General features: G+C 38.7%; 1 protein-coding gene across 2 annotated transcripts in view; it reads right to left on the reverse strand.

The window, feature by feature from the left end:
• Positions 1-16,069, reverse strand: part of Slc30a8 (solute carrier family 30 member 8) — a 46,167-nt gene that overhangs the window by 18,828 nt on the left and 11,270 nt on the right. For both annotated transcript variants that reach the window (XM_085831719.1, XM_085831718.1), the window contains one exon: positions 10,038-10,234. In XM_085831719.1, the coding sequence (XP_085687845.1) occupies positions 10,038-10,234 (197 nt within the window). The remainder of the gene's footprint in view (positions 1-10,037; positions 10,235-16,069) is intronic.

Below are 16,069 nucleotides of genomic sequence, written 5' to 3' on the forward strand. Positions count from 1 at the left end.
GAATGTGTGCTGACTGATGAGTCATTCCTGCCACTGTTTATTGCCTTGTGTACTACAGAGCAGCGGATACCATCCGTCATCAGACCCTCCATCATCAGACTCACCTTGTCTCGCTTAATGATTAAAAAAAAAATTGCATAGATGGCTCATCATTGCAATACTCCCCGCAGACCGGTGGCTCGAGCTGTACTTAATAACGGGTTTGTCAAAGTTTAATGGTCTGAAGCAAAGTAGCCTTCAGGCTTGTTACGGAGCTGTCCGTGCAAAAATCAGAATGATTCATTAGCCAAAAGGCAACATTTTGCTAACAAATCAGCTGTCCTTCCAATTATCCTCTAATGTTCCTCGATCTGCCAGACTCGGTCCTGATAATAAAGCTGTGTTAATAATGCATTATTTCTTGCCTGGAGAATAACTACATGCAGATAAGCAGCATGCCGCACTTTTAGCCATGAATGATGGGGATTCTCAGTGCCACACTGAAATTGCCCACTAAGTCAAGGCAAGAAAAGTCTTGGAAAAATTCTTTAGCAGGCTCAGCTGGTGAAGAAGCAACTAAGAAAAGAGCTTGCTTTAGAAGAATCATGGTAATTTGGAGACCTGGGACCCCATAATCATTTCCCAACCATCAGAGCTGGTAATAAGAACTATCCAGAAAAGTGTGGGCACTGCTGAATGATACAGAGCACACTGCATGCAAGAGGTTGCAAGTGCATTTGCTTGGGAAAGCATGGGGCATTATTGACCATTAATTCAACTATTCAGCCAGCACTTATGGAGCCCTTGCTGTGCCTGGTAACATGAACAAAGTACACAAAGATAAACAAATTACAATCCCTTTCTTCAGCGATTGCCTAACACTGCACTGAAGACTTGCTACTGGAATGGGACCTGGGAACACTGTGGTATTCGGGAACTTTTCAAAGAAGGACTGAGAATTAGCAAGAAAATTGTGGGTTTTCATGAGGCACAGGAACATGGACAAAGAAATAAAAGAATGTGGCACTTTGCTATAATAGATGAAGAAATAGCAGAATATTCTGGGAAATGAGATTGACAAAGAAGTTGAAGGCTAGCCTCCTTGCTAAGGAGATCTGCTTAGGACGTACAGACAATGCCAATGCATATTTAATTTGTGTTTGTGAGAAAGGTCTTTGTCACCAATACTTGGAGGGACAAGACATTGATGATTAAAAACAAATGGATCTGGAAACAATTATATGATAAAACTCAGAGAGACAAATATCACATGATCTTTCTCATACATGTTTCCTAGCTCTCTCTCTCTCTCTCTCTCTCTCTCTCTCTCTCTCTCTCTCTTCCCGTGTGTGTGTGTGTGTATGTGTGTGTGTGTATGTGTGTGTGTGTGTGTGTGTGTGTGTAAAAAGGTATGTTTGTGTGCAAATGTGCACAAGCTATGAAAGTAGAAATGAGACCATGAGATGAGGGGGAAAATTATTGAAGAAGGTGAAGAGAAAAATACAACACACAGGGCAAGAAAATTGAAAGGAGGATATGGAGGTAGAAGGGAATAATTGAAGAACAGGAGCAGGAATGTGAAGAGGAAACACTGGAATAAAAAAAAATGTTGCAGAATATCATAATGAAACCTAATAGTTTGTAGGCAAATTTTAAAAACCCACACAGCAGTAATTGCTGAAAGGAACTATGGAGAATGCATGAAGCAGAGTGTTGTTGGTTCTGTTTCTAGCCATGGCAAGGTGTGTGCAGAATGTTCTTATGGCAAGGAAACACAGGCAAAGAGAGGTCTTAACCTGGGAACAGATTGCATAGGCCCTGAGAGCAGAATACTGTCCCTGCATCTCCTGGACATGGACCCCCTCAGATTTAAACAATTGACATTTTCCAATAAGAAAGAGATGTGTTGACAGTGCCGAGAAAAAAACAATTCACCTGATGATAATAGCTTTTGTGGGGTTTGAATGAGACTACCCCATGGGTTCATATATTTAAAGGCTTAGTCCCTAGTGATGCAATTATTTGGGAAGAACTAGGAGATGTGGCTTTGGCAGAAGAGGTGTGTCACTGGGGGTGGGGTTTGAAATTTCAAAAATCTACACTGTTGTGGTTGGGCCTCTTGCTGTTTGTATTTTGATGCTAACTCCACTCTCCTGAGAGGGGTTGGGGACAAGGAGTAAGTCATGTATTCAGCTGACTTCTTGTGAACCAATCCCCCATTGAATAAAGGAGCCAATCACTGAGTGAGTAGGAAGGACTTCCAGGTTGGATTGAGGAAGAGAGAAAGCAGGAGAGTTAGGTCTTTTTGGACAGGGATAACGTGAGGACAAGATGTAACTACTAATGTCTCCCAGTTTCAATGGTGGACCTGTCAGGATTCGCTGGAGGATTTAGATTTAATAAAGCTGACAAGATTAGTATTTTAGTTGTTGTGCCCAGCGGCTGAGTTACTGTTGTTTCTGAACTAAGTTTGTGTTTTGTTTTCCTTCACATAGTGGCTCATCTGGGTTCAAGAGAGAAAGGTATGGTAGCAAAGCATGGTTTTGCCTGAGATATACCACAAAGGTCATGGGAGTTTTGAAGCATAGGGCTGACGTGACCCATCAGTAGGAACTTAGCACACTGGGTGGAGAAGTTTTGGGAGCTCTGGGCCAGAGAGTCTCCAGGAGATAAGAATAAGACAGCGAGACCTCCAGGATTGAGAGTAGCAGGGCATAGCTCAGGAACCTGCCAGTTCATTTTTTAAATATTTCCCACAACATTACACCATTCCCAATTATGTTTCTCTGCCTTATACTTATGTCTCAAGAAGTGAGCTCTCAGCTACTGCTCTGGCAGCACCAGCTTGCTTGCTACCATACTCTTTGCCACAGTCTTCATGAATTCAAACTCTCTGAAACTGTCTGCCCCAAGTAAATTCATTCTACAAATTGCTTTGGCCATGGTGTCTTATCATAGCAATAGAAAATTAACCAAGACCACCTTGAATCCATGACTGGGCTACACAATTGTAGGCCATTAATTCATATAAGAAGAATGACTTAACTATCTTATGAGTGGCCTTTCATTATACTGTATTATCTAATATGGATGTCAAAACCTTCAGTTATTGTTTAGCAAGTATTTAAAGCAAACTATAGTTTTCCAGGTCTTGTTTTAAAATTTCCCAATAGCAGGAACCACAAAAAATATCTGCGACTTGAACTGGAATGGTAGACACAAGGAGAAGTTGAATGGAGTAATGGAAGGGCCAGTGTGATGTGGTTTCAGTGCTCATATACTGATTCAGTTCTCAAAGAGTAAAATATTTTAAACCAAAACTATTTATGACCCATGTCACTGAGGTGCCGTACCTACAGAACAACTCAAGTAAAACTCTAGTAATCAAACATGCATCACGCATTACAGCTATATCCTTCTCTTAGTAAGACAGAAATTCTCACTCTCAAATGTGTGGTTTTTTTCAGCCTGCTCCAGCTCTGCATCATTGCCAGGCAAAATCATCTTTCCCCATCCTTACATAACACCGAACATGGTACCCCAGATGCCTCTCCCTACCTACTCTCAATTGCTTCCAGCAATGACACACTCAGGCTTAGTTTCCTGAGTTCTCTGTGTCTTCATTTCATCTTTTCAAATAGAGATGTGTGTGTTCATATCTGCAATATAAGCCCCATTTTATGGCCTTTGCACAGTGAAGAATTTTTACAAGCCACAAAACAGTCCTAGTCTGACAGCTCCAAAGGCCCAAGAGTGGGTACACTGTGCCTGTCTCCTTCATTTCTCAGTCCTTCTACCAGTCTGCTCTGCACACTGTGGCAGTCATCTCCCCCAAATGTAGCCCAAGGGCCTGATTCTCTCGAACTCTAAAGACCAATTATAAAGCAAGCTCTGCCAAAGGACCAGGTTCCCCAGCAGAACCACCAACTACTATTCTAGCTGTGTCTTCAACAGAATCTCCTTTAGGTATTCTCCTTTGTCTGGGTCATAAAAGCTTGATCTAAATTAGACTAAACAACAGGGAGGTTTTAAGTTATTGGCTCCTATAAATGAATCTGAGGATAATTGATCAGGTGTGCCCTAAATCTAAGGATCAAAGCTGCTACTAAAGCAGGTTACTAAAGGCAGGTAAGATGTAGGTGGGGCTCTGGAAGCTTTGGAATTGCATCATTCCACATTAATACATTTAGAGGAAAGACAGTAAGATTTTATTCAGCCTTTTTATATAAATCCCAGAGATACTTCAAGCATCAAGTACTTAGGCCAAGAGAGTAAGTCTTGTAGCTATTGTGGACAATGTGTTTGTCTCCTTCAAGCTGCTATGCCTGTATCTCTGTAGGTATTATTCCTTGCTCTGTCTCAAACGTAACCACAGAGATATTTGAAGGAAGATCCTGATAATCACTACTTCTCAGGCCACAGGCATAAATAATAAGCTGTTTGGTTTGGGTTGTTATTTTTATTTATTGATTTAACTGTTTTTTAAATTTAAATATAATTACATCACTTTCAGTTTTGTATCAAAAAGGACTTCCTCATGTAATTTGCAAACCTCTTAGTTCTTCCTTTGAGGCCTTTTTCAGAGTCTCTGCCTTGAAGAAGGGCCTTCTAGACTTTCCTAAAAGGTCTTGAGAATAATCACTTCTTGATTTGACTTCAGGGAATAGGTGTGCTGTGGACTGGGATCTTGAGTGATGGCTAAGGCTTTGATGAGAATGGAGACTTTGGAATTTAAATAAAAAGACGAAAGCTCCTGAGACTCTAAAGCATAGGATCATTTCCCAGAAAATGAATAATCTCTTTGAGTTAGAACTGAATAAATATGTAAGGATGTGGCAAAAGAAAATTATTAGTAATTTATAAGTCAGACTGACTGTGGAATACCTGAAAAAGTATTTCACAGAAAGAATTTTCTTTTCTTTTGTCTTAGATGTGCAGAACTCCTAATATATTGATCACATTTCATTTGGGAGAGCAAAGTGGGGTCTAGCATAGAAGCAGCTTCTGGACCAGCCTCTTCCAGCTACTCACGTTTTTGTTGGTTTACCCTTGTGCTCGATTGCATTTTAAGCAAAGTGAAAATGCTGAAGCCTTCGAAGATGGATGTAGCCCTGATAGGAGCCATGATTACAATAATAATCAACTTGATGCTGACATGGCTCAAAACTCACCAGGTTTCAGGCTGTATCCCTTGTATTCCTTTACTAATGAGATCACAGGTGACTTTAAGAGTCAGACTAGAACTCACGAACTTGGATACACAGGAATAAGAGGGAAAGGAGGACTCCATGTAGATAGCTGCCCATGCCTATCTCACATGAGGTATTTTGAAACAAAATGGCAAATAGCAAATAAGGAATATTAGGAGTAATGAATGAAATGAAAGCTACAGATGACATAGCCTCATGCTACACAGGATGGAAAAGGGAAAGCATTCCTTGGGAGCAAACCAAGGAACTCACTTTTGCCACTTCCATTTGGTATGTTCTGAAGGCCTTAGTCAGAGCAAATAAACAAGACAAAGGAATAGAAAACATTATAACAGGAAAGAAGGAGTGACATTTTCTATTTGTATCAAACATCATCTATAGGCATATATGTACATGCATACATGTACATACATATATGTAATATGTCACCTATCTGTGCATGCTTCTGTGTGCACTTTTGTGAGTTTTTGGTACATTTTCAAGAGGATGTTCTAGATTGGAACTGCCTATTGCCCTCAGCAAATTATTTTGCAACTCCATCATACTTTCAATCTCTTTCCTCAAAAGATAGAGCACTTGTTAAAGAAATTGTGTGGTACTTTCTTTCTTTGTAAATTCAGAGTAAAGTGCTGTATCGATGCTGCTTGTTTTGGATTTAAAAGGTCTATGGTTTTATCTGATTTTCAAATGCTGTGAAAATCTACATATGAGAAGAGTCTACAGCTAGAAAAAAAACACATCTTATTCTGGTAGCTAAAAAAATACAGTGGTAAAAGGAGCTAGGGAGAGCCTATTTTCTTTTATTTGCTTGTTTCTACTCATATCACCTTCCCTCTAGGTGACAAAATGGAAATGAGGCCCCTAAGACATTGTTAACACCACGAGAGGTAGTGGGTAACAGACCCATTATTAAAAGTAATAATGACCCCACATACATGTAACTTAGAGTTTTCTATTACATATTTAGAGAAAAATGCGATAACATCGCGTTCCAAAACCTTCAAGCTGAGCAATTCAAACAGAAGGCCATCACGCCCCAGCATCTGACAATAATTTTGATATTTCCCAGCAGCTAAATGGTTCTAGAGAAATATATAGAAGAGGAAAATAGTACTGAAGAAGTAGAAAATTTGAGTTTACCAATGAATGAGACAAAAGCTAAAATACGTACCAAAAAAATACTTTAAAAGTTCTCTAAAAGAGATGGTTACAAAACATATGGTTTATTTATTAAAAATGAAAAAAAAAATAAAACTCAGCTTTCTATATTAGCATGTGTGGTTGTGACTCAAAACTCTTAAAAAAACTCTTAAATAGAAAACTGCTATTAAATTTTCAGCTAGTAATAAATACTTATAATTTTCTGTTAACTTACATGCCAAAAAAATCATAATTCGATTGAATGATAACGGAATGAGTCTTATGTTTTATTAGAAACACAGAAATTAATAACCATTATACTTTTCTTCTAAAGAGAGGATACAACAGATGCTATGATGTTTAAATCTACATTAATTATTTTACTGCCATAGAATAGGAATGCAGATCAGTGAATATACTTAGAAACACACTTTGATACTTACAAAAGGTTAATGAAAAACAAAAATATATTGAATATCAATGGAAAAATAATTATGTCATGATATTATAAACTTTTTTATATGTTTAGAAAAGGAACTTTAGTTCTTGTAGAATCTAATGTCTAATTTTACATTGATGTTAAAATTACGTGCAAAAACCAAAGAAAATGCATTAAAAAGTATTTATTCTCTCAGTAGGTGGAGATTACCAAGTTAAAAAAAAAAAGCAGCTGGTGGCACACACCTTTAATCCCAGTACTTGGGAGGCAGAGGCAGGAAGATTTCTGAGTTCAAGGCCAGCCTAGTCTACAGAGTGAGTTCCAGGACAGCAAGTGATTCACAGAGAAACCCTGTCTCAAAAAACCAACAACAACAACAAAAAAATCAGGATGAAAGTTTTTTATAGTTGCCTATATTTAAAACCTAAACTGCTTAAATTTAAGCTCTAAAGTCAAAACAAATGAAAAGGCAATCAATAAGTTAAAAAAGATTTATGAATGCTATAGCTCAGAATTAATATCCCAACACATAAGGAGCTCCCAGAGGTCAATAAAATAATTTGCAAAATTCTCAACTAAGAAGTTATTGGGGAAAAGCCTAGAAGATATGGGTACAGGGGAAAAATTCCTGAATAGAAGAGCAATGGCTTGTGCTGTAAGATCAAGAATCAACAAATGGGACCTCATAAAATTGCAAAGCTTCTGTAAGGCAAAAGACACTGTCGATAAGACAAAAAGGCACAGAATGGGAAAGGATCTTTACCTATCCTAAATTAGATAGAGGACTAATATCCAATATATATAAAGAACTCAAGAAGGTGGACTCCAGAAAATCAAATAACTCCATTAAAAAGTAGAGCTCAGCATCCTTAATCATCAGAGAAATGCAAATCAAAACAACCCTGAGATTCCATCTCACACCAGTCAGAATGCCTAAGATCAAAAATTCTGGTAACAGCAGATGCTGGTGAGGATGTGGAGAAAGAGGAACACTCCTCCATTGTTGGTGGGATTGCAAGCTTGTATAACCACTCTGGAAATCAGTCTGGCAGTTCCTCAGAAAATTGGACATAGTACTACCGGAGGATCCCGCAATACCTCTCCTGGGCATATATCCAGAAGATGTTCCAACTAGTAAGAAGGACACATGCTCCACTATGTTCATAGCAGCCTTATTTATAATAGCCAGAAGATGCCCCTCAAAAGAGGAATGGATACAAAAAATGTGGTACATTTACACAATGGAGTACTACTCAGCTATTAAAAGGAATGAATTTATGAAATTCCTAGGCAAATGGTTGGACCTGGAGGGCATCATTCTGAGTGAGGTAACACAATCACAAAAGAACTCAAATGATATGTACTCACTGATAAGTGGATATTAGCTCAGAAACTTAGAATACTCAAGATATAATCTGCAAAACACGTGAAACTCAAGAAGAACAAAGACCAAAGTGTGGACACTTTGCCCCTTCTTAGAATTGGGAACAAAACACCCATGGAAGGAGTTACAGAGACAAAGTTTGGAGCTGAAACGAAAGGATGGACCATCTAGAGACTGCCATATCCAGGGATCCATCCCATAATCAGCCTCCAAATGCTGACACCATTGCATAAGCCAGCAAGATTTTGCTGAAAGGACCCAGATATAGCTGTCTCTTGTTAGGCTATGCCGGGGCCTGGCAAACACAGAAGTGGATGCTCACAGTCAGCTATTGGATGGAACATAAGGACCTCAATGGAGGAGCTTGAGAAAGTACCCAAGGAGCTAAAGGGGTCTGCAAACCTATAGGTGGAACAACAATATAAACTAACCAGTACCCCCAGAGCTCGTTTCTCTAGCTGCATATGTATCAGAAATTGGCCTAGTCAGCCATTATTGGGAAGAGAGTCCTCTTGGTATTGCAAACTTTATATGCCCCAGTACAGGGGAACATCAGGACCAAGAAGTGGGAGTGGGTGGGTAGCAGAGCAGAGGTAGGGGGTGGGGGAGGGTATGGGGGACTTTTGGGATAGCACTTGAAATGTAAATGAAGAAATACCTTATTAAAAATTGGAAAAAAAAAACAAGTTAATAAGAAAGAAGGAGGGGGTACATCATAGGAGTAAACATGTCCAACTAATAAGTGTGTGAAAGATGCTAACTAAGAATCAAAACAATGAATACTAAAACACTCGTGTGTGTATATATACATATACACACACACACACACACACACACATATATATATGTATATATATATGTCATCAAAGACTTTATTTGTGTGTGTGAATGTATGTGTGTGCATGTGTGGGGGTGGATGTGCTTGTGTGGGTGTGCATGTGTACATGTACATATCTGTAGAGTTCAAAAGAGAGTATCAGACCCTCTACAGCTGTATTTACAAAGAGTTGGATGGAAAATCATTTTTATGAGGAGCTTCCATACTGACAAATCATTTCAAGTGTCTGGACATAGGTTTGACAGAATGATTCAGGAAGTAAGAAAAATATTCATGTCTTTCAACCAAGTATTTCAATTATTTCCATTTTTAGAATCCCTTTCAAGGGATAATCAGAAGGGTAGGCAGATTTTTATTAAGATTATCTTCTTTGTAATATAGTGCAGAAGCAAAAAAAAAAAAAAACTCCCTAAATTCCTACCAGTAGAGGAATAGTTATACAAATTACAGTGGAGTATATTCTTTGGGCACAAAAATATTTTTAAACAGTATTTGATAGCATAGACAAGAGCATTCAACTTGGGAGGCAGAGGCAGGTAGATTTCTGAGTTCGAGGCCAGCCTGGTCTACAGAGTGAGTTCCAGGACAGCCAGGGATACTCAGAGAAACCCTGTCTTGAAAAACCAAAAACCAAAAACCAAAAACCAAAAACCAAAAACCAAAAACCAAAAACCAAAAACCAAAAACCAAAAACCAAAAAACAAAAAACAAAAAACAAAAAACAAAAAACAAAAAACAAAAACAAGATCATTCACTATGGTCCAAGTTATATAAAAGAGTAGAAAAATAACCGCTGAGCTATGCACAGAAGATACACTGTAGGAAATAATCTATGGTGTAATTAGAGGTTTTAATTTAAATGTGACATAATAATAGAGTTTGTTTTCCCTCTATTTTCCAACTTGACTACTATGTGCCTACTGTCATTCATGCATGCAGAAAACACTAACCACTTATTTGAAAGAACAACTTAGTTGTCCCTCCCATCTCGATGCAGGGTTTAGTTAGTTTGCAGAGTCATCGAGCGGTTTCCTGGGCAGTACTCACCCACCACCTCTGCCACCATAAAGATGAAGCATATTGCTGAAGCAGCACAGAGTCTCCACTTGGCATGCGCTTGCTTGCTCGACCTGTTCCCTGTGGCCTTGGCGCTGTTGTGGCAGTGATAGATGCCTCCTGCCTCTGGATGCTCTGGCCTGTCTCCAGGACACTGATCTTTATTCACAGGCTTCTGTCGAAGTTCTCTGTTGAGGATGATTTTGACAGGAGCAAGAAGAAGTGAACATGGTTGCAAACACGCACCTTCCTGGCAGCCCTACCCACTCTCAATGTCATAGGACATTTGCAAACTAGCCAAGGAGTTGTAATTCAGAGCTTTCTTTACATTTCCTTCTGAACCCACAACTGCTTCCAAGCATTGCCTTTGTTGAGCTAAGGGGAAAAAAAATAGAGATTCTTAAGGACAAATCTTTCTTAATTGCTCCTTTAATAAAAAGGTTCTGAATATTTTGCTCAGAACCCACCACCATCACTATCATGGTAGATTGTAAGGTATGACAAATAGACATCAGTAGGTCACAATGCTTGTTCAGGCTGAGTTCGTGGAGACCTTCAAACACCTGATCACCCATTTGCACCATTTGCAGACAGCCTCCACCAATTACTCACTGTTAGGATAAAAGCTGGATTCCACTTGTGAGTCCTCAAATAGTAACTATCACCTCTGTTCCAACACAAAACTTAATTTGGGCATTTCCATAAGATCATAGTTGGTCAGGCTATTAGTGAAAGGTAACCCAGCTGCATAGTTTCTTGACTGAGATAAGTAAGTTTCAGAGAGGTCATGTGATTTTTCTGAGGTCAAAAAGTCAGAAGATGACAATGCAAAACCCAGTGTTTCCCACCATGGCACAGACTAGGCTGCTATCTCAATATGAGTGCACCTAAAAATTAATTGTTACTGGTCCAGATGACACTGACCCTGAATCTTGAACTAATGGGATGTTTTTAAACTCCATAAATTATTTGAAAACACTAGTGAGGTTCTCGGAATTAAGAACTTTACATTTCTAGCTCTGAAAGTTAAATTTTACATTAGCTTCTATTTGAAGGTTATCTCATTTGGATTATCACCATCTGGAATTAAAACCCTGAATGTTTGGGCTTAGCTGATAAGTATTAGAATCACTCTAATTACTGTCATATTTGAATTCTTCTGAAAAATAATAAATGTGCATATCATTATAGGAAACTTAGTATAACAAAAAACACAAAGCAGAGAAAAATCACTGGTGATTATACTTCTAAAATCCAATTATTGATGTTTTATTGGAAAGTGTTGCAACATATTAAATATGCATTTTTATACAATGAGAGTCCATTGGTTAGCTTGTTTTGAGTTATACATATAGAAAACAAAAATTTTATTGAAAAGGTAACACATGAGAATTGTTGGTTATACTACTGCAGACACCTAAAAGCACCTAGGCTTCAAGCACTATTTGGACAGAGCTATGCTTTATCCCAAGACTGCTTTTCCGCCTATCTTGGAATGGGTGTCGGGGTATATAAGACTATCCTTGTGGGTATTCAGGTGGAGGAGTTTATCTGCCATGGTTTGAAGCTGAAAGCCTCCCCTCACACCCTTCACCCTGAGCCAATGTTTCACTTCTTGATCTCCGTTTTCCGTAACTGTTTTAATGGTGTAAAATGTAGGATTTGGCTGCAGAAATGAGCTCTAGGATCAGTCCGTGAATTTTATACCTCCTCTTGATTTTGTCCTATTTCTTTGTGCTTCCTGGAAAAGCTAAGATAGGAGAGCCCCAGGCTCATGCTTCCATCACAATGGACGTACCTTGTCTTGTCATGGTAGACTGTCATCTCCTGAACCATGACCAGAGCTAAGTCTTTTCTCCTTGAACTTGCTTTTGGTCACAGCCATGAGAATACTAATGTAATAATCATTCTCAAAATTGACCCAAGAGTCTGGAAGCAAACTATTTTTATCAAATGAGACCCATCCACTATAACTGAAGACTGTTTGTGTAGAGCTCCTTACATTTAGGCCTAAACCCAGCCATGCTGCTTCCTAGAGCTTAGAACAAAGTCTACCCCCATTAACTTTGTGTAATTTGGGCACTGTTTCTGTACTATAGTTTACAGAAGAAGATGTTCCCTTTTTTGTTAACTTACACAATTTTAATATTTAATATGTTAAGTATCTTTTCAAGAAAACATTCCTAATCCAAGATTCATTGGTTTATACCTATGTTTCCTTTAAGAAGATATTTAACTATATCATCTTGGCATCTTCCTTAATGCTATAACCCATGTTAGTAAAGTTCTTTAATATGATGTCAGAAATATATACATATTAACTTTTCTTTACACAACTATTTAATTGTCCCAAAAACATATGTTGAAAACACTTTGTTGAAATACAATTGGCCCATTCAGTTGGTATGTATTATTATATGTATGTATATGTATATGTATATGTATATGTATATGTATATGTATATGTATATGTATATGTATATGTATATGTATATGTATATGTATATGTATATGTATATGTATATGTATATGTATATGTATATTAGTATGTATATGCTGGTAGCCCATGTCGTGAATTTAACTATATACTTACTCTTTTCATTTTTTGAATCTTTGAGGGTTTCATACATGCACATAATTAATTTCAGGGGCTTTTTACCCTATAATTTTCCTCTCTTTTGCCTCTCTCTCTACTACTGAAAGCCTTCTTGTCACTCTGTCTTAGTAAGGGTTTCCATCGCTGTGAAGAGACACCATGACCAAGGCACAACTCTTATACAGGAAAACATTTAATTGGGGCTGGCTTACAGTTTCAAAGGTTCAGTCCATTATCATCATGGCAGGAAGCATGGCAGCATGCAGGCAGACATGATGCTGGAGGAGCTGAGAGTTCTGTATCTTGATCTGAAGACATCCAGGAAAAGACTGGATTCCGCAGGCAGCCAGGAGGCTCTTAGTCAACATTGGGAGGAGACTGAGCATAGAGACATCAAAGCCCACTCCCACAGTGACACACCTCCTCCAACAAGGCCACATTTAGTCTAAGGCCACAACTCCTAATAGTGCTACTCCTTAGGACAAGCATATTCAAACCACCACACACGACTTCTTTTATGTCTTCTTGGTGTGTGTGAATTACCTGGATGAAGAGATAAATACACTCTAGTGTAATAGTGCTGGGATTATTGTGGGGATGACCAAGTGCTTTCTAATCGGGTTTGTGTTAATTTTTAATAGCAGGGTATGTGACACCTTGTGAAGTTGGCACCAGGGACTGGGGTATTGCAATAGTAGGCTTGATCTTTTCCCTTTATGGCAGAATGTGGACTTTGGATTAGGAAAGCAGTTGAGTACTTAAAGTGGGGCTTAATAGGCCATGCTAGTAGAATCGTGGAAGACAGTGGTGTTGAGTGGTTTGAACTCTGGGGGTCTGGCTTAAGAGGTTTCAGAGAAGAGTACTACTATGTGGCCTAGTCAAATTCTTATGATATGTTGGTGAAGAATACTTTTTGTCCTTGTCTGAAAAGTCTGCCTGAAGCTAAATTGAAGAGTTATGGATTAACAGCATTGGTAGAAGAAATTTCCAGAAAGCGTAGCACTGATAGTGTTGCTTTATTAGTTGCTTGATTATTTGTGGCCAGTCTTACACATATCTATAATGAAAAGGAGCAAGCTGAGCAAGGAAAAATACCAAATGTACAGTTTGAGAAAAGGGACACTGGGAATTGTAAACAGATTAAAGAAAAGCCTGGTGCTAAATGGAATCAAAGGAGTAGTGACCTCAGAGCAAAGCCCCACCCAGCTAAGCTTCCAATTTGTGAAAAGGATTTAAGGAAAGGTTCAGGGTAGACATAGTGGCACACGCCTTTAATCCTAGCACTTAGGAGGCAAAAGCAAGTGGATCTCTGAGTTCAAGGCCAGCCTAGTCTACAGAGGAAGTTCAAACCATTGAAAACAGAAAGATAGGGAAAATGTATTCAAATGAGTGGGGCATGTTCCAGGGCCAGCAAGCAGCAGAACTTGCCATCTTCTCCCTTCACTTGTTTATGGCTGTAGATCAAGGATAAAAGAAAAGGGTTCTGACATCTAAGGCAAACCATTGAGGTCAGATATATGGCAGGTGTGTCACTGTGTGGAGGACTAACAAGGCCATTGCTGAAAGCTGTGAAGGTGAAGTCAGAACTGCCTTGAAGACTTCAAGGTGTTAAAGATAGCAGCGTCACGGGATGGTTTCTGAGGAAAGCTGCTAACAGAGAGTGGAACCATATTGAGAGAAAGCAATATTCTGCAGTCAACAAGGCTGAAAGGAGTTAGGGATCTGAAGACCTCGGTGACATCAGACATAGAGATACAGAATTTGGAGTTTGTCATCTGGTTTTCCGTCTTGCTTTGGTCCAGTATTTTCCCACTATGTTCCCTTTCCTACCTTCAGGAATGGTAGTATATTTCCTATCCTATGGTGTGTAGGAAGTGTGTGATATGCTTTCTGATATTGATCTTACAGGGGACTACAGCTAAGAAGTTTATCATGAGTCTCAGAAGAGATTTTGAACTTTAGGCATTTCAACAATGTTGAGACTGTTATAGGCTATAATAAGGATTTTTGAAGTTATGATTAGAATCCTATGGGTTCAGGGAATGGGATATGGTATTTTAAGGGAAAATGGCCCCCATCGGCACTATTTGGAAGGATTAGGACAAGTGGCCTTTTGGGAGTAGGTATCAGCTTATTGGAGAAACTGTCACAGGGGGAGGACTTCGCAGTATCTCCCTCTCTCTTTCTGCAGATTGCCAACCCAGACATAGAACTCTCAGCAACCTCTCCAGAATCATGTCTGCCTGTATGCCACATGCTTCCCACCATGACAATAATAGACTAAACCTCTGAACTGTAAGTCAACCCCAATTCAATGCTTTCCTCTATAAGAGTTGCTATGGTTACCGCACCTCTTGACAGCAATCAAAATCCCAAGTAAGAAGTCCCTTCTGGTACTATGGAAGTTGTGAGGTCTATTTTGTTCATTTCTCTTAAAAGGTTTAATTTCTCTAAATAAGTATTATGGTGAGCACATAAAATCCTCATGTCAATTTTAAAATTTAGCAATATTAATTCTTCCACCCCGACCGTGCTGGAAACATTCTTAGTGAATTCTTTAATTCCTACAATGTTCTGTAAATTATAATATAAAATTGAGCATTTTTATTTATTTAATGAATTACTTTTTTGTAATTTCTAATTTATGAGTATGGGTGTTTTGCCTGCATGTATGGTTTGTGTACTGCATGCGATGTTGTGTTGGCAAAAGACCAAAGAAGGCATTAGATCCCCTGGGGACTGTAGTTCTAGGTGTTGGTGAGCCTCCATGTGAGTGTTAGGAATCAAACTTGGGTCGTCTGAAAGAGCAACCAATGCCTTTAGCCAATAAGTTATATCTTTACCCCCTATTTGATGAATTCATATGCTTTATTTGTATGCCCTATTAAGTAAATGAGTTTTCTTAACTTTATTTTCAGGTCTTTTTATTTTATTTATTTTGCTATTCCTATGTAAAAATACAATTACATTTACATCTATCATTTATTACCACTTTATTGAACTTACTAAATGTTACATTTCTCAGAGTATGTTTTGACATTTTTGTTATTGTTTGGAAATATAGCTTTCATTTTCCCTTTCTATTCTGATGTCTCTCCTTTTGTTTTCTCACATGGAAGTCCTGGCTGAAATGCATAGTATCTTCTAATGTTTATTAGAAGCAACGAGCCTGGGCATAGTTATGTTCTACATATTCTGAAATACTTTCAGACTTTCTTCTTAATTATAACATTCCATGTTTTGGATGTAAAGAGATTCTCTTCAGGGCTGAGAGATGGCTGTGCAGGAGGTGAGTGCTTAGTGCTTTTTGTAGAAAAGCTGGGTTTCAGCTCTGAGCACATGGGGGCTCACACCCATCTACAAAGTCAGGCAGCTAACAGCAACCTGTCATTTCAGAGGAACCCAGTACCCTCCTCTGGCCTCACCA

The sequence above is a fragment of the Mus caroli genome, unplaced genomic scaffold, assembly GCF_978045245.1.
Source record: "Mus caroli unplaced genomic scaffold, Mus_caroli_1 scaffold_16, whole genome shotgun sequence".
Lineage (NCBI taxonomy): Eukaryota > Metazoa > Chordata > Mammalia > Rodentia > Muridae > Mus > Mus caroli.